The sequence below is a fragment of the Lepidothrix coronata genome, unplaced genomic scaffold, assembly GCF_001604755.1.
Source record: "Lepidothrix coronata isolate B3197 unplaced genomic scaffold, Lepidothrix_coronata-1.0 Scaffold1, whole genome shotgun sequence".
Lineage (NCBI taxonomy): Eukaryota > Metazoa > Chordata > Aves > Passeriformes > Pipridae > Lepidothrix > Lepidothrix coronata.
Window position 1 is genome coordinate 12,571,300 of NW_016690181.1, and position 23,954 is coordinate 12,595,253.

At 39.0% G+C, this 23,954-nt stretch overlaps 2 protein-coding genes across 6 annotated transcripts in view; one reads left to right on the plus strand and one right to left on the minus strand.

Moving 5' to 3' along the window:
• Positions 1 to 61: 61 nt before the first annotated feature.
• TSSC4 (tumor suppressing subtransferable candidate 4) lies at positions 62 to 4,335 on the plus strand. Of its 5 annotated transcripts, none has more exons than XM_017809489.1 (4): positions 62 to 188; positions 383 to 597; positions 1,359 to 1,431; positions 2,489 to 4,335. In XM_017809489.1, the coding sequence occupies exon 4, from the start codon at positions 2,577 to 2,579 to the stop codon at positions 3,615 to 3,617; it is 1,041 nt and encodes a 346-aa protein (XP_017664978.1). In that variant the 5' UTR covers positions 62 to 188; positions 383 to 597; positions 1,359 to 1,431; positions 2,489 to 2,576; the 3' UTR covers positions 3,618 to 4,335. The 5 variants fall into 5 exon arrangements, with proteins under 5 accessions (XP_017664978.1, XP_017664987.1, XP_017664959.1 ...); XM_017809498.1 differs by having other exon boundaries at positions 383 to 520; XM_017809470.1 differs by having other exon boundaries at positions 383 to 506.
• Positions 4,336 to 6,442: 2,107 nt separating this feature from the next.
• The window catches only part of TRPM5 (transient receptor potential cation channel subfamily M member 5), a 39,139-nt gene continuing 21,627 nt past the window's right edge, over positions 6,443 to 23,954 (minus strand). The window contains exons 14-24 of the mRNA XM_017809456.1: positions 23,200 to 23,295; positions 20,584 to 20,842; positions 18,946 to 19,064; positions 18,287 to 18,419; positions 15,709 to 15,883; positions 13,070 to 13,238; positions 12,207 to 12,385; positions 10,787 to 10,919; positions 8,712 to 8,784; positions 7,841 to 7,928; positions 6,443 to 6,799 (exon numbers count right to left, since the gene is read on the minus strand). Coding sequence (XP_017664945.1) covers positions 6,699 to 6,799; positions 7,841 to 7,928; positions 8,712 to 8,784; positions 10,787 to 10,919; positions 12,207 to 12,385; positions 13,070 to 13,238; positions 15,709 to 15,883; positions 18,287 to 18,419; positions 18,946 to 19,064; positions 20,584 to 20,842; positions 23,200 to 23,295 — 1,525 coding nt within the window. The 3' untranslated portion in view covers positions 6,443 to 6,698. The remainder of the gene's footprint in view (positions 6,800 to 7,840; positions 7,929 to 8,711; positions 8,785 to 10,786; positions 10,920 to 12,206; positions 12,386 to 13,069; positions 13,239 to 15,708; positions 15,884 to 18,286; positions 18,420 to 18,945; positions 19,065 to 20,583; positions 20,843 to 23,199; positions 23,296 to 23,954) is intronic.

The window sequence follows — 23,954 nt, forward strand, 5'->3', positions numbered from 1 at the left end:
ACCGGCGACTCCCTCCCCTTCCGCACCGCTCTCCTCGCCGGGAGCTGTGGTCCCGCCGCCGCTTTGGCTGGGAAGGGGCTGCCGAAGGGGACTCGCTGTCCCGGCGCGCCGCTGGCCGTGGGCGGAGCGGGAGAGGCGGGCGAGGCGGGCGGCTGCTGTGGAAGAGGCTGGGCCCGTGCGCTGTCGGGGTACGGGGCGATCCCCCTTCCCTTCCCCGGCGGTTCGCGCCGTGTGCCCGGGCGGGCGGGAGCGGGAGGGTGCAGAGGCCATCGAGAAGGGATTGTGGTGGGGGCGGTTTGTATCCAGCAGCATCCCGGCCCGGGAAGGGCGCTGGGCCCGTGGCCGTGGTTTGGGGTGACGGGAGTCTCCGTTCTCCTCACAGGCTGCAGGAAGACGCACAGAGCTTGTTTGAGCAAGACCAGGATGGAAGAGCCCAATGGGGACCTTCCCATGCGGAGAGACGCCGTCCTCTCCGAGTCGTGCTGTGATCATGCTGTGACAAACCTGTGAGTGGTGTGGTGTAAGGGCCAGCATGTTTGGCTAATAACGCTGTAGAGGCTAAAATGTCTCCTTAGGAGCAGAATTTTTCCTTTCTGTGTAAGTACCCTCAGACAAGAGATACCCTGATTCACAGCTGGCAATGAACACTTTTAGTGCCATCTGAAAACAGCTGTTTTAGTTAGCTGTGTGATTCAGTGCCTCTTCTGAGTTGTGGTCATTACTTTTCATGTGTTCCAAAGCCTATCATTTTAAGAAGATTATTTCCCATTAGGAAATACATGTCGTGCGGTGTTTTCAAAGGCAGTCGTCAGATCCCTTTTTTCAAAGACACCCAGACTTCACATGGAACACAGCACTCGGTCTCTTGGGTTCTTCAGAAGATTCTTTATGTTTTATGCTTCATGAAAATCTGGCCCTAACTGTAAACACAACCTTTGTTTGAAAACAGGACTCTGTGCTACTCATGGCCTTAATACTTAGCAGCACTTAGTAGTGGCAACGCATAACTATTGTTTTTCTATTTTCTTAACTGTATTTAATGCTGTTTATTTAATAGTAGCTTTCTGCACATGCAAATTATGGTTTGATTTTTTAAAAAAAACTTCTGTTTTACAGAATAAAGTTGGCAGTGTGAATGTGGAGACTGAGTAAATATAGTCGTGCCTGCCTTATTAGGCTGTGTGTTGTTCTTTTGCCAAAAATCCAGGAATATGTGCAGGTTTTTATACCAGCATGAGTTTGTGTCAGATTTAGAACCTGGTTCTGCAGCTTTGGATGATTCAGGGGGAAGGAATTATTTTTGAAACTTTTTTTAAAACTACATTTCCAGTATCTTGATGGAAATGTTTGTTTTCTAGGGTGGAAGTGCTGAGATCTTTGGTGGCTTTAACTGACCCTCAGGAGGGGAAGCTGACTCAGTCTCAAGAGAAAGTGAGTGACTCACAGACTTTCCATGTCTGTTTACTGCATCGTTTCAGAAAAACCTATAATTAGGTAGTTGAGCTTATTCTAATAATATATTAGAACTGTTTTCATAATTCACGTTTCTGTGAGTTGAACCAAAGGGTGTATTTGCCAACTCTTGTTCCCTATTGCCCAGCAAGTGATAGCATGATCATCAACGGCCTCAGTTCAGCAGGTTCCCTTCAAGCAGGTTGCAGTGTCCGTATTCCAGCCACTTCTGAAAGTCAGACTTCACATCACGCTGTCATTTACTGACTGAAGGGCCTGCTCTTGGATGCCCATGGTTGCAATCTCCCCTTGTTTCCATGTGCAAGCATGGCATGTGCGATTAGTTTTTTTAATCTAGTGGGATTGATTTCTTGAGCTGGCTTGTTTTCTGATTCATGGAATCTAGTAATGACACGAGAGCTTAAAGCCAAGGAAGGAGTGGAGCTTGTACTTTATGCCACATTAAAGCAGACCTGAAACTGGCCCTGATATTTTTGTGGGGTTCCTGCCACTGGCCTCAATCATTTATAGTGTCCTTTACAATAGGCAGAACATGGTGGTTGTTGGGACAGAAGGTATAATGCAAAAAAGGATCATAATGGCAAAATCAAAGTGTGAGAAATTAGGATGTGTTTTTGTGGATTTTTACCGTATGAATAAACACAGGGTGTAATTTGGAAAGGTCATTGCTGTCTCTTTGAAGATGCATAAGACAGTTATGTGGGATTCAGATTTGCTCAAAAGCCTTATATTCGTCTTCCAGTAATTGGACCTGCTGTAATCTGCAATGAAATTTGGTGTGTAGCACTGTATTTAATTACTTCATATTCTTGTATTCAGTCTTGTGTAAATCTTTAATTTTAATGTGCATTCGTTCCTTAAATAATGTTTTCATTTGAAGGAAAATTGCTTAAGAATCCCTAAAGTACAGTTGCCTGTTATATTGCAGTAATAATTATTTTGCACGGCACAGAATGATGGTCTCATACTTGGTTCTCATTTCACAGTAAAGTTTTTATGCTCCGTTGTATTCCAGGCACTAAACTCGCTGGGCATTTGGAAAACTGTATTTGCAGCTGTTCCTGGGCCTACATCAAAGACCTCAGTGGAGTGACAGCTTGAAGATGGGAGACCAGGAGGCAGGTGAACCCTTTCTGGGGATCGTGGCCAGTGATGCCAGAGACTATGAAGGAGCTCTGCCCTCAGACACGGTATCGCTCAGCGATTCTGACTCTGATGATCTGGGGTTAGCAGGTGAAGCAGAAGTTGATACAATATCTCCTGAGGAGCCATCTGTAGATGATGGGGATTACAGATTAGGGGAGACTCCTGACTCCTCAAACAGCAGTCACAGATCTCCAGTCCAGCCGTTCCATCTGAGGGGCATGAGTTCTACATTCTCTCTCCGTAGCCAGAGCATTTTTGATTCCCTGGAAGAGGCAGCCAAGCTGTCTGTGCCCTCAATGCCTGAAGATAATGTTGTTGATGGGAGATTTAAGCGTCCGTTGCCTCCAACCACAGTTTCAGGTAACATGGTTCCAGAAAACATGGGAAAGCAAGCCAGACCAGTGCTGGCTCCCAAAACCTCCCCTGCAGTGCCTGACTACGTGGCACACCCAGAGCGCTGGACCAAATACAGCCTAGAGGGAGTTTCAGAGTCTAGTGACAAGACTAACAGGGCAGTGGCCATGGAATTTCTAGAGGGTTTGAAGAAAAGAGGGGAGGAACAAAGCTCAGCTACCCAAGATAGCTACACCCCATACTTCAACCAGGACCCTTCCAGCTGTGGAGCTGGGAGGATTGTCTTCACCAAACCAACTAAAAGAGGTGTTGATGGACTTGAAAAGAAAAGATCAACAGGGGAGGATCATAAGAAACAGATGAAGACAGATCTGAAAGGAAAATCTGTTAAGAAGACTGATGACTTGAGGGAAGAAGATAAGGTAGAGCTGGGGCACTTAGACAGTGACAGTGGAAAGGCAACAGAGGAGGAGGAGTGCATGATGGAAGGGGACCAGAATACAGAAGATAAGCTTAGTGCAAGGTTTGGTGGTGCAGCTGAAGAGCCATCAGTGGAAACAATTGGATTCCACTGCAGTAAGAAAAAGAGTAGGAAAAATTTCCGACCTAAAGTAGACAACGAAGGGGAGGAGGAAGAGTCCTGAAGGATGAAGCACATTGGAGGAATCCAAGGACTTGTATTGTCTTGTTCATATTTTTCCCTTTCTTTTTTTCCTGTTCTGAAAACCACGTGATAGCTTTTTGTCCAACGATTTGTGTCATAGCCACCAAGAACATGTCATATTGTTAGAAATCAAGCTACCTAAAATAAACTCCAGACTTTTTGTTCAGGAGAAATCTGTGGGCATAGGATAGTTGCACCTAGCAGGAGAGAATAAGGTATGCTTTGTTCGCTTTCACAGCTCCCTCGGGCTTGCTCTGGAGCTGAAGTATCCAAAGAAAAAGAAGTGTTAGCAAAAAGGCTGCAAGGCTTCCTAGTAACTCCCAGTTTTAAGAGTTGTTCTCAAATCCTGTGGAATCCTGGAGAAAAGGTTATGAGCTCATTAGGTAGAGATTTTTGAACAGTGAAAATAAAACCTAGTCTTCCACAAGGTGTGGTTTCTCCTGGCCCTGTCCCACAGAAGAAAACCGTTTTCAGAAACATCCTTCTCTCATTGCCATTGAGAGTGAAAGCACAATAGTGCCCAATTATATTATGATATGATTATCCTTGATCTGCACATTTGTATGTCCTTTCCAGGAGGAGCTGCTTCCATACTGATTCTGTGTGTGGATTGGGGTATTTGTGGGAATGATATATTTATACCAGAACTGGATACTTTTTTGTTCTATGTGATGCAATAAACTTTGGTTCTAGCTTGATTTCTTCATCTCTGAACCATGCTGAGTTATGCAGGAGTAGAAGTTTTAACAAATACTCAGTTTATTTGATTTGAGAATTGTCTTGAAAACCTTTTAGAGTGTTACTCTAAGTTTACCATCTTGTTAACTTCTCCGTCAAGTCCCATAGATTCTAAAATTCACATTTTTAACATTTTCAGCCATTTTACAATTTATAATCCCCTCATGGGATGAATCATCTCGTACAATGATTCACGTTGTAAGGAATGACAAATATAGTAGTTTTATATGCAATGTAGTAAATTTAATAAATAAGGTTGAAAGATTAAATACTTTGAAAGGTTATATGATTTGAAACTCAGATTAGTTCAGATTTTTTTGCTGGTATTCTAAATGAACCAACCCAATGGTGGAATTTATAACTGTGTAGTGAAAGATGACTTGTTAAGAATTTGTGATATTTCTCTGTAGGCTGTGCTTGCTCAAACTTGGAAGGGTGTTTGAGGGGCTGACTTCCTCTGAGGGGGGTCCATCTTACCAGTAATTGACTGGTAGGCCCAGATCACTTGGGGGGGGTCTTCATGTTTGAACAGATGCATCATTTGGCAGAACAAGCAGAAAACAAAGTAAAATGAGCAGTTGTGCTCCATCTTTTGAAATCCACCTTTTAAGAGCAGAATGAGTGTAGAGTTTGATGCACATTAATTAAGGAGTCGTTGGTAGATTCGTTGGTTGTTCCAGTGCGTGTGAGTGGGACATAACAATTCCAAATGGATAGATTGCTGTTTCCAGTGGATAATTAGTGTGCTGGTCACAATGCAAATAAGTAGCCATTTCGAAGTGGAAGCTGCTGCCTAGAGCAAAGCATGCTGGTTGTAGGATACCTATTACTTCTTAACAAAAAAAATGTAGCTCAGTACAGACTGGGTTTATGATTTGTGCTTGCCTAGGGTGAAGAACAGGTAGAACTACCAGAATTCCATTGCTGTTAATGGGAGTCAGAGGCCTGGGGCACAGCTGAATAAACTGGACAAATGCCTGTTTTATGAAGCCATTATAACAAGATTAATATATGTTGATAAAAGACTCATTTCTGAAAGGTATTTTTGTCAGAGCTGAGATTTATTTTTTTTTCCACCTCTGGTAACAGCTTTTGTGCAACCTACACTTACATCGCATAGAAGCAATATCATATGCGTGAGGAAATGCAGTTGAAGCTTATCAGTGTAAGACAAGACACAGCCCAATACTTCCCCCTTCTGATGCTGTTTATATTATTCCAAAGAAATTTCCCCTTGAAGAACAGTATTAATACTAATTTTACTGGTGTATCTTTTCATACAGAATTCTAATAAAGCCAGCGAGCTTTTGCATGCTAAAAATGTACAAGCCAGTGTAAGTAATGAAAAAAAGCGACAAACAGTCCAGATTCCTAGTTCAGGGGATAATTCTTGGTACACATTCTTGTTTTAAAGTCTCCTAATGATTTTTTTTTTTCCTAACCTTTGTGAGAGGAAAGTAAAATGCAGTCAGAAAACCGCTTAGGTGTGGATGCAGCATTCCATGCGGCGTGGTACAGGGCAACGGCTCCTTTACAGTGGGAGGCTGGCAGCAGCCATGATCAGGCATTACAACAAAAAAGCAAGTGACAGAAGCTGGTGGTCTGACTGTGGGAGGATCCAAATACTTTGTGTTTGGGAAGTGAGTGCAAGCCGCTGCACGCTTGAGGATCAAGAAATAAGCTTCCAGTTTCTGGGGATGAGTGAGGAGCTCTCAGTAAGGAATACCAGCAAAGAAATACCTCACGGGAGCCAGCGTGGGAAGAGAAGACAGTGAATGCAATTGTTTAAGGGTTGTAGGAACTCCAGGAACTGTATGAATTGTAATAGTTCCGTATCCCAGGCCTTTTCCTGTGGAAAATATTTCATGATTTCCTTTCTAAGCAACTCAGAAGTACGAGCTTGCTTTCTTGGCCAAGGAAGGGGCTTGGTTTTTAGTGCGTAAACGATCACCCTTCCAAAGGGACCCTCCCTTAAACAGAGAAGTGTGGAAATTGGCAATGATGGCGATGGATTGAGGGTGTGGTATTTGGAGAACAGAAGGCAGATCTTATTTGGAAAATAAAGTGGTAGAGTCACCCCGGAGGAGAAAGCTTTTAGTGCTGTTTGTGGAATGGTTTTGCAGAAAACCGCTATATGAGCAGGGGCAAAGAAAGCCCAAAAATTGAAGCAGGAAGACCGAGAAATCCTCAGTAATGTCAGCCATTGACAGTGCTCAGTGTAAAGGTTTTGAGAGCTGGCCCTTAGGCCTTCATGAGATCAGGATTTTACTCCTGCAGTAGTACAGTAGGACAAAAGGTTTAATCTGAAGAAATAAGAATAAATTTAATTATCGATGTATGCGATGTCATTCTCAAACTGATCTACATGCTCTTCTCTTTCACTTCTTTCTGGCAAAGGCCGTTCTGTGTTGGCATTCATCACACCTAATAGGGTTGTAAAAGTCATGTGTTTGTTTAAAAGCCTTAGGAGAAGGGGAACATAATAGTAATTGCTTATGAAACTTTAAAATGTTGAAAAAAAAGGATACTGTAGATTCTATTACTATGCATTTGCTCAGTAAATGATAAACATAGGTTTATTTTTACAGCTCTTTTAAGTTTCTGATTTTTATGCGGTTACAGTATTAAAATGCCTGGAGAGCCTGCTACAGGATAGGTTTTCTTACTGAATGCTGATAATGAAGCAATTCACATAAGGGTTTTATAAGCTTCTGACAGAATTAAGTAAAGCTTGAGGTTAGCTCAAGTCTGAGTGACTTGAGGTCTTGTCATGTCACAACTTTGTTGAATTATCCAGTTACTTCTTTTTCCCCTGTAGTATGTTCGGTTTATGGGGTTTGAAGGGTATTTTGTGTAATAGATAGAAATAGGTAGATGTTGAAATAGATCATGTAGAAGAATATCCAAAATCTTTACTGTTTTGGATATCCTGCAGTGGCCGAGAAATAGTCTTTTTCTGTGTCTAATGTTTTAAACTCCAAACAGGAACCCTGGGACACTGAACAAGATTCTTAAGTGACAGAAATAATTGCAGCTCTGAAGGCAAGTGAACTCTGTTGATTAAAACGAAGTAGAAGACTTGCTCAATTTTTATTTTTAATGATTACTGTTATCCATATTAAATATTTTGGTAAAACTTCAGTAGGACTATCTCATTGACTCAAGAAACCCCCAAGAAAATCCTCTGTGGCAAATAGATACTTGTTTATGTGCCTGAAGTTGTGTGAGATTATTCTAACTCACACTAAGTGACAGTCCTTTCCCCAAAGCTTTTAAATGTATTTTGCAAAAGGTGATTTTCTTTCATTCTGAAGTGTTAGTATTCTGTTCCTTGCTTATGTTCCCATTACTTCTATGTATCTCCTTATGTGGTTATTTTCCAATCTTTTCTTTCCCCTTGCATTTTTTTAACTACATTCTTCAACTGTATTAATTAGCTTATCCATAATCGTTTTCAATACTTACATGTATAGTTTGGAGCTGGTTGTGTGCACAGGTTGGTTTTGGTTAAGACCTCTGCCATTGAGGAGATAACAGCTGTACAGTAGCAAATCTACAAAATAGTTACTGATTAGATACCTTCCCTTTTTTCTGAGTATATTGCATTATCTCAAGCTGGCATAAACTTACTAAAGCATTCCCTGTGTGTTCCTGTTGGACTTGTATAACATGACTTTTTTCAGGAAGCCATAAAATGGATAAGAGAGGGAAGGGAAACTGTAACAGGAGTATTAAGATAAGGAACTTTCAGCAAGGCCAAAATTACACTGGAGAGTGTAGAGATAAAGAAAACAATAGCAGTTGTGCTACATAGCACCTGGTAATGCTGAACATTTTCAGACTGATTAAGAAATGTTTGTTTATATTTCAAGGGTTTGTCATCAGAAGCGAAAGACAGGGTTTCCTGCTATTATTTGCATTTCGTGATTGTGTGTTAGACACTTCCCTTTGAGATGCTCCTACCTGGTATCTGAGAAAATTAGAAAAACCGATGTCCACAAAGATTAGGTCAGATCAGGCAGAATAGGGGTATTTTTCAAGCTGGCAGTTTTAAAGAAAGAAAAGATTAGGAGAAGGCTGAGAAGGGGGGGGGGAAGATGAAGCATTTCATTCCAGAAGCATCCTTAACAAAGGAAATAAACACTTTTCAAGTAGACTAGCAAAGAGAGCAAAAAATGCTGTATTCCCTTTTCTCCTTTCTACCAGTGGTAGAAAACATACAGATACATTTCTCCTTCTCTTTATCCCTAAATGGGGTCTGCCAAACCACTATTAAATGAGAGAAATATGATGAAATCCTAAAGCTGATACAAATGCCTATAAAACTATTACTTACCTGGGCTTCCAGAACTTTAAACCGTTTTTCTTGTTCTTTCAATCCACTAAAATATTTAGACAAATTATCCACCCTGTGGAAACAAAGTAGAACACACTGAGCAAAAAGGAAAGGCTTCAGAAGGAATTGTGAAACACAAACCCAGTGTAACTTACTAGAGCCATGGCCCCTCACTGCATTCTGTGCTGCTCAGACATCCCAGAGCCCCCTAAAAGTTTTGTCCTTTTGAAGTGTTCCCGGAAGTATTTATTGGACAGAGCAGCATCTCTGGAACACTCTCATGCACCTGTTGCTCAGGGACTCATAAACTGACACAGATCACAGCAGCCCTTCAGCTTCTGGTGAGGGCCACTTAGCCCCAGCTGCCGTGGAAATCAAGGGCAGCAGAAGGGAGCCTTCTGTCTCTTCAGCCACTCATGTGGCTCTCCCACCTGTACCAAATGGAAACTGATCCTGGAGTGAGAACTGAGGCCACAATATTTTCTATCTACACAGGCGAGGTAAGTCACCTAAAATTTACACAAGGTTTCATTTTTGGGAACTGGCTTGACATTCAAATCCATTTTTTCATGCAGTCCAAAGGAATTATGTAGGGAACTTCCATATAGTGCCTCCAAATCATGGAATTATCCACATGCTTTCTGCATCCTTCAGCTCTTCTCCCATCAGTTCCTTATTCTTAGCATCTGATTCCCCATAGGCTTGGCAAATCCCTCTCCAGTTTCTCCTAGCTACTTACTTCAAAGTTTCCCTCTAAGAGGTTATGTTCCAATCACATTTATGTGAAAAACCTACTGCTGGGTGGGTCTAATGCATTTTGAGATTGGTTCAGTGCAAAGTTCAAAGAATCACTTTCTGAGGGTTTCATAAGATTTCAAAAATGCACCGCTACCACCTAAGAGCAAAGATAAAAAGCCATGGGTTTGGTGGTGTTTGTCTGAATCTTTTCTAGTCTTTCTGGCTCTGCTATACCTGAAATACTGTGAAGCTGAACAGATTCTCACTTTTCCCCTCCAAGCAGTAAGCTCACCTACAATGTACCGGCTTTAAAGCATTCCGGCTTTAAAGCTAGAAAAGAGTATAATAGTGCCCTTTGTTTGAAAGCAATTACACATGTATTTGTTGCTTTATCTGAACAATTAAGCTCTCACTCCTGGGGTTTGTCAGTGATCTGCTTATGAGAATAAAGCTTAAACCAATATAATAATTCTAAATTATTATGAATTAAGGGTCCATGTAAATGAGAGGGAGAAGAGTACGTAAGGACACCGTTTCGGTCTCCAACTATTCTATGAGTTAGATGGAGGTTTGTTTCAAAAGAAAGCAGAGAGCACAAGACAATTTCCATGGAACTTTCTTCTTGTGGTAACTTTCACACCCACTGTGCCTCTATTTGAAGTCAGTTTTATTATAAGAGGAAACCACTGGAACAGGTATTAAAAACTTCTTTAAAGAGTGCTCTGCTGTCTGGCTTTCAGTATTGCCTTAGATGTTTCTGTTTCCCCTGTGTATAACTACTTTGTGTCTCATTGAAAGGTTTAAACCTCTGAATACCAACTTAGGACTTTAGCATACTAAACCAATTTAAGTGGTATTCTTGCTGGGGAGATATTTTATAGAAGTATGTAAATGGAGACTCCGTCATGCCATAAAGCCATAAATATTTGTTCTGCATCTGTGGGCTGGGGTTAATTCAAGGTATCTTAAACTTCTATTCAAAAGTCTAAGCCATCAGAAAGTGTCATTCCTGTGTTTCATTCCTACAGGGGATGAAATTACATGTGCTGCAGCATAGCAAACCAGCTGTTTTTCCACCATTTCTTCATGAATATAATTTTCATTAAACTTGACTGCAGATTTGGCTGGAACTTACAGGTCTATAGTTGTACATCGAAAGTGACAAAAACTCTTCTAATATTGTAGTGATGCTGGCCTCTCACATTTTTTCATGGACTGTGTATTTCCTAAGTGCATTCAAGTTGGACCCTTCATATAACCTTTACAAGCACTTCAATGTTGATCTCATTCAAAGCTGCACTTGCAAGTTACACTTCTTGTAGGTCAGAATAACATACTTATTAGATGTGGCCTTCAGCCTTTCTTCATTGCTTTCTTTCTTTTCTTGTTCAAGGTTTACGAGATAATGTTCCTTTTGCACCAGCTCCCATGTTATGATTTTTTGATCTAGGCCCACTGGAAGATCTCTTTCTGTAGGAAAAATAAATTAAGAGTTATATTTAACTCCCTTTTCTCTTATACTAGTAGTGAAAGGCTGATATGCTAAAGGAAAGTGAAGTCTTACCATTGCAGACCCTTTGTAATTGCAGGAGTCATGTTATGAAAATGAAGTAAAGTAAGTATTTTATACTTTTTTCTTGTGATGGCAGGCATTAAACCTTTTTGCAGTTAGATATGACTCCTGAATTTTCTAGAGAACAGCATTAACCAAGTTCTTGGGTTTCATTTAAACTCATTTACAACCTTAATGGACTTAATATTTTAGCCCCAAAGTATTCAACGAGCAGAGCTTAAAGTGCATCTGAACATTATCATCTAAGCTTCTTCACTAGAGCAATTATAAGTGGGAAGGACAAACTGTGAATAAATCCCCCTGCCTTGAAATAGAAAGCCTGGTGTTGTTGCTGTCAAGTGTCCAAGCCAACAAGAGACCTCAACTTCACACATGTGTTTTGAATGGAACATACTAGTTTTGCATCTTCCTAGAGACTGGTAAAAGGGCACACTTGCTGCGTGCTCCAAACACTGCTGAATCTATAGCCTGAGTGGTCAGGTACTTGGTTGCTTAGGAGAAAAAAGAATTCTTTTCTTTGAAGAATCTTCAGCAGCACGCTTTGCTAGCCAGGAGGAGTGTGTCTGACAGGGAGCTTAGTGAGGGGGCTATGAATTGGTCTAGTATGAGAACAGTTCTGCTCCAAAGCCCACCATCACCCTGTGCATGAGAAGTAAATAGGCTTATTATAAGACACTACCAAGTTTGCCATCATGATAGAAAGCCCCTTCTGTATTTACCTGAATTTCATCTGCTCTTTTAATTATAACTTTTAAGATATCACTATTTCTCTAAGAGTGCTTGTTCTCTCTCCGTGTCTCTGTACTGGGAAATTCCACTGATCCTAGTAGATTTTTAGACCTGGTATTTGTTTATAGGGTTACCCATAATTAATAATTATTAAAATTCAGGAGCAAATGAAATAACTATTCATGAAACCTATCAAATTGCTTTATTTTCAGAAATCAAATTCCTTCAACCTGTTTTATATGGTAATAACTATGATGCATAAAGAAATGCATTGTGGGAAACTGTTTATGTTATAAACCTTAGTTTTTCATTTGTCATCTCCTGGCACTCTTTGTTAAAAATAAATTGTGACTCTTGTCTTTAGGAAATCTGACTTGCTCTTCTGTTTTGCCTGTGCACCATGTTTTAGGAGAGTGTCAGGGTCTCCAGTTGCCAGATGTTTGTTAGCAACTCACCCAGATGTTTTTTTTTATGTTCCATTTTGTTGAAGAGTCTTCTGAGAACCAGAGTTATGTGGTTAATAATGATAAATGGTGGTGCTAAGGCAGGACGACCGTGATATTCCACAATCAGATTGTAGCGCTGAACTTTCCAGAAGATGTCTGTATTGCCCTGAACAACTTGAAAAGTATAACTGTAATTGGAAGGGAAAATAAAATTATATAACTGTTTTTACCACAACAAGATAAAGATTATTATTACAAATTTTAGTCCCATATTTACTTTAAAAAAGGAACAGCAAGCTCAGCAAGTAGTGTTAGTTTCATCTAAAGTTTGTGCAAATTCTTAGGTGTTAAAATAATTGCAGTTGCAGTCTTCAAATGTTAAAAGATACATTTGTTTTAGTTTGGTCTTGGAGTTTTTTTAAAGAAAGGTAATTCTATTTTACTCAGAATAGATCAGTAAACATGCCACATCAGTCCTTCAACCAAATGAATCATTATTAGCCGTGTTGACAAGCATTTCCCTTATGTGTGGATCATACACTGTTAAGTCTGCCAAGTTTATGCCTGCTTTGCACTTGCAGTCTTATGCTGCAGCACAGCCAGGGACCCAGACCCTTCTATGCATGTTTAATTGAAGTTTTAGCAGTCAAAGAGGCTTCTTTTCTTCTTATCTTCAATGTGGCTAGAGTGAGGATGATGAGAACCTAAGAGCCATATGATCACAGAATTCTGCCTATCAATCCCCAAATAATATTCATCAGGAAAATTGCAAGTGTATTCCTAAATAAGTAGCCAACAGCAATGTAGTAAATGTGGGCATTCACTTAAACCTTTGCAGCCTCTGTCTTGATACTTGGTGAAATCACTCTTACCTGAACATTGCAATCAGGAGATTCATAAGGAGAACATTTGTGACTAGTAGAAAGATGACCAGCAGAAGTATGACAAGCCAGTTGGCATAGCTATTAGGACACGATGGTGTGTTTTCGTGCAGAATCTGCAGTGGATTAAAGGTGCAGTTCCTGGGATATGTTCGTGATGCTGCAAAGAAAGATAGAGAAGTAAAAGAATAGTTTAGACAAATCCTACTGCCACATGTTTCTTAGTGTGGGGACAAAAGCTTTGCATTTTGGTGACCAAGATCTCTGATTTTCAACAAAGAATGGCAAGAATTACAAATTGTTCCTGAGGTTTGAAGTAATGCATTTCATAGCTATTTCAGTGCAAATAAAAACTGAATTAACACCTCTAAAGATGTCTTTCTTTAAGAACTATTGGCATGGATAGATGTGGATATTTAGTACTTTTACTGTTAAAATAAAAATAAAAATCAAGGACAATGATGATATTGATTACTAAAATGAGATTTAACACTGGCTGCATATGAGCACTAGCACAATTTTGTTCTGAATATTTTACAAACATTAAAAGCTTAAACCAAATATTGTGGTAGTATTTTTGTACTGCCCTTTTTGACTACTAGCAGGACCATAAATACGAGAGACTCTTTACCCCAACAGGGCAGTTCTTTGACTGCTTGAGCTACAGAACTTTCTTGCAGTTGAAAGATCATTTGTGTGCACTAACATCCAATGTCTTTAATTTTGTGAAAATGTAATCATGTCGTGTACATGAAGAGACATTTCTTTATCCTGCAAGACATTTGCAACCCTAGGACAGTGCAGACCTCCACAATTTAGCTGCTCCTTTAGTGCCAAGATGGCTGTCATAGATGGCTTTTTTAGTAGCTTTCATCAAAAAGGGGATTGTATTGAACGGGAACAGGCTGGATCCTTTTTAGACTGGTTTTGAGTTCTCAAAGTCAAACCGAGTTTGTGTTGCCCTAAATGCTTGTGTCTTCGCAGTCCTTGTGCTGGTATGTGCATTAGAGGAGAAAACTCAGTAAAACTGGGAATGGGGTTCCTCATAAATTTAAACTGCTTTGAGTATCTGAGCTTGCAGTCAAGGCTAGGAAGAACATCTGGTTCTACTGCATCAGACTAGGGACCTAGTGCTGTAGTCTGTCTCCAGCTATGAATTAAATCCACTAATTTGGAGTGGCATAATGATATTTACTGTTTCATTCTCCATGTTTTTCACTAGTAATTCTTTTTGCAGCTGCCACAGATAACCCCAGGTCATACTTGTTAAAGCATGCAGTTATATCAAAGCTCACCACGGCTGGAATTGCTTTCACTTTATACTTATCTACACTGAATTTCAGTTGATGATTTAACACTCATGAGGTTCCTCTGCATCTCTTAGGAGTCAGTGATGTAGTTTCGTCAGCAAATTTTGTTCTCCTCATTATCCATCTCCTTTTCCATATGTTTCATAAAGATATTAAACAGAATAAGCCCCAGAGGGTCCCAGGACAAATTACTCCCTTCAGGAAGTTGCCTGTACAGTTAATTATTTTTTTCTCCGTTTCTTTTAGCCAGTTATCTATCCAGGTGAAGACACCATTTGAAGTTTCAATGGAGAGAAACACACATTTCTAGGGAATGCTACATATGACCTTTTTCCAAATGAGGTGAATCCTATTCCAGAAATATTTGTCTCTCCAATTACCTTAATGGAAATAAGTGACTGATTGTGCTGTGCATGATTACACCATGGGCATTTAAAACTGAGATGAAGCACACTCCTGCTCTCTTGTCTCACTCAGACTTTTTTGGCTTTTCTAAGACATGTTTTTTCTTATTAGGGAGAGTGAACATGAAAGAATGCTTACCAATTAGCTTCTGTGTATGGGATTTTTTTTTTTTCCATTTATATTACTCTAAGTTTGAATCCTACTTCGTTATTACCACTGACATTTAGCACTGTTATTCTGGCTAAATGCTGTGGTGTTACTTCAGACTTCTTTGGGAGATGACCTATTAATATATTTCACCTGCTTGCCTATAAAAGTTCAAATGTTGCCTTTGAACTTTTATGTCTAATTATTTCTGTGTCTTGTGATTATTTTTATGTTGTTTTGTTTGCAATGTTGCACATAAGCAATTACTACCATTATTTGATTTGGGCAGCTTTATCTCCAGAGTAAATAAATGCTCTAGAGGAATATTTATTCTAAAATATAAGTGTTTGCTTATGGGCAGAGCAGTACTGTTTTAACACTGTCATGTTAAACTACTGCCAAAATGTATGGAGGTGCTATTATTTCAGTTTACACAGGGTTATCTGGGTCTAGGTAAACTGAATGGAAATGGATTAAAGTGAAGGAAGGTATGCCAGCCTTTAAAACTGCAAATCCTTGTCTGAATATTTCAGAGACCTTGTCTAAATAGGGCCTGCCCTTATGCTCTATTGTACTTCCACAATGCATGCTATCTCTTTGCAAATATACTATTTATGTTACAGTAATGTGAAAACTTTTTCCTGTAGGACAAAGATTAAAAAAAAAGTAAAATAAAATAAAAGGAGACAATACTTGGAAGGAATTTCATACTCTAATCAAAAGTGTGCATTAAAAAAGGCCAAGTTAGGGGGACAGAAACTTCCTTACTGTCTATTTCATCCAGTGGAATCTGGCCAAATATCTGAAGGTAGGGCCGATAAAGCACCCTTCTGAATATCCATTCCACACGGCTGTCATCGGGATGAAGCAGAGCTTGAGTTGTCACACCGTAGGCAATGAGCCACACACTCAAGAAAAACAGAAAGAAGAAAACATCCTTCATCTAAAAAATAGAGGGGGTGGGGAGAAAAGGAGCAGTGACTGTGATACCATCGTCAAAGAACAGTGGTCTTTCTGTGTGAATATGGTCCAAATAATTCTGTTTCTTTACAACCTTGTTTAGGTTAAAGGAGGTGGAATATGATACAGTTCCAGGCACAGAATTCCTTTCCTGACCTTGCTGTTTTCATGTTGTTCTTGGCCTGTAATAAGCATTTTTCTTTGATAGCTCATTTAGATAAAGGCATGTTTTAAAGTAAAACCTTGCTTTCCAATCATCTAACATTTAAAAATGAAACACGTTTTATCTTTTAAGTCAATCTCACTGTATCTTTAAATGCATATTTTCTGTGAGATATCTCAGCACTATGGACTGCTTTACTGTCAATTACAAGAGTTCTGCTGCAGCAGAGAATCCCAGTAAAAGTCAGTGCTCATTGATGAATACTGAACCACTGAGAGAGCAGACAGCGAAGTCTGCAGGGATCAGGTTGCTTCTGTCTTCAGTTTTCGAGCTAAGTGATGCATCTAAAGGATTGTTTTCAGGTCTTCCTGCTTTTAAATATTGTGTTTCTTTACAGGAGCAGAAGTAATTGAATCCTAAAACACTTACTTAAAAAAAAATCTAATATGCATTTCAAGTGCAATAATTTTTCCCTGGTGGAAGAGGAACACTTCATCCTCTTCCCATCTAATCTGACAGAGTTCATTAGGGACTGTAGATTCATTTCAATTAGATTATTGGATTCTACAGTAACCCAAAAGCATAGGCATTTCAGACCTCCAGGATGTTACTTGGAGTTCTAATAAGAAGCAGGGTCTCCAAACCAGGCAAGACAGTCTCTCTGACTTTCATCAATCTCTTTTGTTTTCTGGATGATTTAAAATTTAGCAGTGCTGCATGACTGTAATTGTGCCATAGTGATGTGAGAGTGGTAGGAGGTATGGAAATATTTTTTTCCAATGTGCACTCTTTCTGGGAACGGGCATTCTTCTGGCATTGTTCTGTCATTTTAACAGATAACAGATCTGTTTCAGCAATTCTGTGGCAAGGTTATAAAGAAGAAAAACTGTAAGAGACCATCTTGGATTGCATCTCTGTTTAAGTAAAGGAAATGATCTTGCTTGAACCCCCTTGATGAACCTTTAAAGAAAGTTTCCTCTACTGAAGTAACTTTCACTATTCTTTCATTTGATGTAAGGTTCAACGTTGAACTACCAAAGCTAAGGCATTGTGTTGGCTTGGATGGGGGGAATATGAAAGGTCTCATGTTGTGGTTTTGCCTAGGCTGCTGTTTATGTTCTTATTTGAATCTTCTCAATCCGTGTGATATGTTGCATGACTTCAGATGCCAACAAAGTAGACATGTTTATGTACTTGTTCAAAGCCCTGGTTTAGCTTGGTATGCAGCAAAGGAAGGGTTAGGATCTGGCTTGTTCCCTTACAATATGAACACCATACAAAAGTATGCTGTAAGCTGGATAATGATCAAGAGTAAATATTTATTTGCCATTTACCCTTTTGCTACTTCAACCAAATGTCATGTTAGAGTTCCAGTTATTGCATTTGTAGATAAATCCAACAGCTTGCTAGTTATGTTTATTCAATGTATAGGCTTGTTTAAACTGCAGAGCTTTTACTGAGTTCTGCTGTGAGTCACAAATCAAATATTTGTAACTCTATAATAGCACTTACAATTAGATGAACTGTATTAATTGGTTAGCATGAGCTAATTGACCTTGAGGATTAACTTGCCTAAATAAAAAGCTACTTCAACATAGCAATGCATACCCAAGCGCAGTAGCTGTAGTCCCAATGTCTCTTTTCCTGCAGAGTGGTAATAAATAAAAATATTTTATCAACATCTGCCAGCATATGCTTACCAAGTATTAGTATGTTTTCATTTTAACTTGGAGCTAAAAAGCACAAGTAAAAATAAATCCTGTGGCAAATTTGTAACTATCCTTTTTCGTGGATTTTTTTTTTCACTCTTGTTGCAAGAAACATGATCTGTTTCCCAAGGAGGAGCAGAGTCAGTCAGTGGAAGACCTGCCCTTCTGTGCATGGCCTGTCATCCATCTGAGGTCTTTCCTCTGGATGCAGACAGAGGAAAGTAGGAGGAAGAGCAGTAAGTCAAAGATTCTCTACTCTTTGTTTGCCAGACCTGAGTATAAATTATTAGGTAAGGTACAAGGATTAGTAAATTTAGACCAACTTTTTACACTACAGAGCTCTTCAGAGGGATCTATTTCAAACATTGCATCTAATACTCAGGGTAATATGCAAAATAACAAGCCTTAAAAATAAAGATAGATTATAAACTGATTTCCTTTTTAAAGAGAAGATTTCCTACTCTCCATTTCTTAGAAGGCACGGGTATTTATCTGAGAGAGACCACACTCTTACCATCCTTTCCACAATTATGATCTTCGGTCCAAGTTGTTTGTGAATTGCAAAAATGTGTATAAGCCTAAGTGTAAACACCATAAAATCAATGGCAAGTATTGTACGGCCGGCTTGGAAAGTTGAGTTCAGCATCCTGCAGAACACAAGACATGAAATATCAGATCTCTGCAAATACTGCTGAGAAGTATTTTCTCAAATACAACACTTAGGTTCAGGGCACAGCCTACTTAGGAAAAGGCAAGCACTTTGGGGCTGTGGTTGCACAAGCCTGTAAGAGGAACCTGCCATAATGTCTGTACATTGATGACAAATAGCCAAAAGATGGAGGAACACTGATCTCTCTCTTGTCTTGAATGAGGTTTATTAGAAAATAAAACAAAAACTTCACAGCTTGAGTAAAAGTGATTTCCAAAAACAAACACACAAAGCAGAGCTTTTCAGTACATGTATTTGAATGTATCAATATGTCTTTTTGTGGCCTCTGGAGTAATTTCTATGATTGCAACAGAATTTTAGAGGCTCCTATTGCAGAAACATGTCTCAAAGTTTGTAAGAATAAATGTCACAGCCTGTCCTCTTGTGCATTAGACTCTGCTGTCAGCTGATGTACATAGCCCTTGCTACTGATGCTGACCACATCACATGGAACAAATATATACCTGCAGGTTACCCCAATTATGAAAAGAAAGATCGCCACCATATCACATTTATTCCAGTTATCCTCCACATACAGTTTAAATTTTTTCATTAAATTTGTGTCTTCATCTGTATAGAAACTCTGAAAAAGAGAAATAATCATTGTTATTGACCTATTTCACTATTTCATTGTGAGCTTTAACATAATACCTGTTTCCTTTTTCTCTTTCATTATGAAAAACAAAACCAAATTCCTAGTGTAATAAGAAAAAACAAAGCTGAAAACATAAGCTCAATTTACCATCCTAAAGCACAGAAGCTGGATAAAAAAGAAAAAAAAATATTTTTATTCTTGTGATAATAGTCTTCAGAATTTTTGAGGCCTGATTTAAGATTTTTACAGAAGAAAATCTTTACTGTAAGGTTGGCGAGGCACTGGAATACATTGCCCAGGGAGGTTGGGGTTGCTCCAGCCCTGGAAGTGTTCAAGGCCAGTTTGGATGGGGATTTGAGCAATCTGCTCTAGTGGAAGATATCCCTGCCCATGGCAGGATGTTTTGGAACTAGGTGATCTTTAAAGTCACTTCCAACCAAAACCATTCTATGATTAAGTCAGCATTCGAGCTGTTAAATAATACAACTTCCATGCTAAGTTCAGTTTCTAGACATTGCTATCTAAACAGCATGAACAGATTCGCATTTGTGTACTGCAATTGTCAGTAAGGGCATATTTGATTATCTAGACAAGGAGTTGGGTTTCTTAATTGGGTTTTAGCCTGGCAGTCTTCATGTTTTACAGGTTTATAATGAAATGTTCTTTGTTCCAGATATTTTCTATGTCCTCCTCTGGTTATGGACTTGCTGCACAATTTCAGATAAATTGTAATAAACTGGGATCCCCTTCCCTGTTCCTTTTGCCTAAGTAATGAACACCTATTGGTTCTTCCAGAGTGAATGATTGCAACTGCTTTTTTTCTGTCTAAAGAGAAGAGCTTTATGCACTCACGGTTGGCAACACACTAGCAGCATTGTTAACACAATATTTCAGTTGTTAAACTGAGGACACTCCAAAACCAGTAATGGGAGAGTAATGGAGAAGAGGTTTTGAGGGTTGGTGGGTTTGGTTGTTTGGTTTTTTTAAAGAAAAGCAAACCCAGAAGAGATCTGCTAATGTTTTGCATTGAGAAATATTTTAGGAAAAACACAAATAATCTGAATCCATTTACTTGGGCTTTTTTAAACAGTCCCCAGTGACGAAGAATCTCTTAAAAGGATGTAGTTGTCTGCTGTGTTACCAGGTGTAGAACATTACTTCCAATTTACATTGTTTGTGGTGGGAGGACCCACCTAGTTCTGGGGAGTGAAATCAGGAAGCAACTTTACAAAGTGAAGAATATGAATGTTGGCAGCCCACTTGGCTACAGCTGGAGTAGGATAGAAAAACAGAGATGGAGCTATAGGTTTATGTGGTGGAGGAAGAGCTTGCTCTGGAAGAGAAGTGAGATGTTTTGGATAAGGTAAGTTCTGTATTGTTCACCTGTGTAAAACTGCACTTGACACTTGAAATCTTCAAGCTTGTACATCTGTACAGATTGCAGGTCTATTGAAAAAATTGTTGCAAGTTCAAATGTGTTATTTCTAAGATGATGTGGGTCACTTACCTGTCGGATCTCTTCCAAGACAAGGGTAAACACCCAGAAGTATAGTATAATTTCTTTAACAGATGGACCCTCAGGTGGAGGTGGTTTAAAGTCCAGTAAAAGGACATAAGTAAATAGAAACAGAAAAGCAAAGTACATTATAACATTCCCCATAAATACAGTTACAGGGGCACTCCAGAATTTTCTCCACCGGGTAAACATGAATGTTGCCCACGCTGTGTTTTCAGAAGGGTTCTGTTTTTCCAATTTAGCATTTCCTCTGCAAGTGGAAAAAAATATAGGCTCGTGACAATTTACTAAAATTAGTTCATGGGAATAGGCTCAGTATTATTCTATATAAAGCTTCTTGTCACAGGCAGATGCTGGGGGTTGCAAAAATGAAGGCTGTAGAAGTCAGAGCAATCACATTACCATAGCAAAAATATTTCAAACCAAAAAGAAGGTTTTGAAAAACAAAGTCACATCAGACTTAAATGCACATTCTTGTTATTTCAGTTTAGTTGTATTAATATGATTTGTAACCTCATTGTGTTTCAGCATGTACTGCAAACACTGCAAATATACAAGGGGAGGGGGAAGGGGGCTAATTACTCTTTATCATCCTAAATAATAGGAAAGAAAAGAAAATGGCCAATGTAGTTTGTGAATCAATTCTTAATTATTTTGACTCTAAAATTTTCTTGAAGTGTTTGCATGCAGAAGTTCTTGTTGTTGTGATTTTAAACTTTTGACCCCATCTCAAAGTGCTGGATCATACTAACCATGATCCAGGATCATACTAAGCATCTTGACTATCCTTACTGGAGTCTGATAGAACTACTGAAGGAATACTTTGGTCCTTTGCACAACTGGCATCTTACCCTTTATGATTAAATTAGAGTAAATTGCAAAAAAAAAAAAAAAACAATGTAGAAGTCTTTTAGTAAAAAGAGTTGACCTCATAAATTATGTATTAAGGTAGTCTTTGAGTCTTGTGGAATTACACAAGTATTTTGGTAACCAAAGGGAAATTTGACCTGTAGATCTGCAGTTGTTTTGCTGTGTTTAGGAACATGAAGTGGTGTCTATTGGCAATGGAAATTATCCTGTACAGAAAATGCAAATTCCCTGTATTTGATAGCAATTTGATCTTAGTGTGAGGATTTGTTTCCACAAAAAATGCTCTCCTGTGTAAGCTAGGGATGTTATTGGATCTTTAATTTGCGATTCTGACTCTGAGAAGTGTCATCTCCAACAAAGGATATGCACACTAGGGTTCAATTTCACTTCACAGAAAATAAACAATGATTCTTCACTGCTTTTTAATTTCCTCTGACAGTCTTGCTAATTATTAAATACATTTGTTACAAGGAAAAAATTCTCCTCACAGCTAATCTTTTCTATGTGCCTGATTCTGTGCTATCTCTCAGTTTATGACATTATAAGATACATTCCCACGGTAACAGGCGAATATCATAAACAGATAATTGCAGTTTTACTGTAAGATGCTGAAATAGATCTGGGAGGAAGAGATCCTCCTTGTTAAAATAAATTGTTAAGATAATAGCAATTGGAACACACAGTGTAATGACCAAACCATGCTACACTCAAGATATGGGAGTGCTTTATGATATTGCTTACAAGTAGCTCCCAAGGGGCAGATGCTTTTACACCTATTTTATAGGTTAGGGAGGGAGAGAGAAGAACTAATGATTTTCTCCATATGCCAGCAGTTAAATGCCAGAAGTAAAAATAGAACCTAATAACTCTGATTTGGTCCAGGACTTCATACTGCAGATGATGCTTCCTCTCTCTACCATTGTTCACATACACCTGAAGTTCTTTTTAAATCATGGAAAAGCTTAATACAAGTGGCTATTTAGCACTATTTAACCACTAAGAGGACTCTGTACCAATCAAAAGCTGCGTATCCTGACTTAAGTCTTTGTGCTCTCCCAGGTTTTGGCAATGAGTGTACGTGTGGTAGAGACATAGGATGGGTTTCAGTTCTCAGTCACAGATCTGTGAGTGGCCGGGAGCAACTGACAAAATCTTTGTGCTCAGTCACCCATTTGTGTGATGCTCCCTCTAACTCATAACGTTCCCCAGGGCTCATCTTTTAAAATATGAAGGAAGAGCACTAGAATGGTGAGAAGCCAACTCAATATAAAATTCCCCAGTACTGGTGTGTGGAAGTACAACTTGGTAGGAAAGTACGCAGTGATGCACTCAAATAATGTAAGATTTTACTGAGAACCTTCTTTCTGCTCAGCTCAGTAATGTGATAAGTTCCTAAAATCCAATGTATACCAGCCACCTTGAGCTAAAGGGAATGTCAGGAAATGCTATTTGATTCCCAAGGTATTAAGTAGATTCCTTGTTCTGTAGAAATTACCTGCTCAGAACGAGTAAAGTGGTGTCTCGTTAAAGCAGTGCTATATCCCTGTTTATCTGCTATATTCCTTTCAGAGAGCAACAACAGCAGTCATCAGAGGGCACAGCACTTTCTGAGGAGTAGTGATTTTCTTGGTTCTTTAGCGGCTCCTTAGATCATTAACTGGTCACTAATCCACAAGAAGTGTCCTATTTTGTGACTGTTGTCATATGAGTTATCTTAACTAATGATTTTATACTTACCTATCTTCTTCCTTGGAAAAAAACAGTGTCTTCTCTGTATCCCAACTCTCCAGCTCTCTTGATGGCTCTGGCTCATTCTTTGGTTGTTTTTCCTCACTGTAAGGAAATAAACTCATTAGTTGAAAGATGATGCTTAGTCATTTTTCACTGTTAAACTGGCATTAGTACACAGAACTGCTAGCATGTACTTATCTTGGACTTGCTCCACTGGGAAGCTAGCAAATAATGCATAATCCTTACCTTTACAAATTCTGTTTATTTTTAAGGAGAAGGCTGAAGTCATCCACGAGATTTAGAGAAGTGATAATTGGCATGCATCACAAAAATGGAGCAGGATGCTCAGTTTCTTCAAATTACTTATGATTTGAGTAGAAATAAACCCCTCAGTCAGTCTTAGAAGACAATACCCCAATTCTCCATTCCTAGTCACTCAGTAGCAATTAAGAGCGGAAATGCTAGAAGCAGTAGAGAACGTGTCAGTTCTTGCATTTACAGGTAAAGGAGGCCAAAAAATGGAAAATTTGAAAGGATTACTTTGATTATGAATCATAATTTAAACTTTTCCATGAAAACTTTGCCAAAATATCACATTAAATGAATTTGTGAATCTGGCAGCCGGTATGGCAAGAAGGTCATCTTTAGTGATACTGGCAGAAGGAAAGTCTTAAGTCAGCAGTGCCAAACAAGTTTTTCTCTTGATTTATGTGGTTTAACAGTTAATAAATGTATTTCATAATAACATGTCATTCCATAGT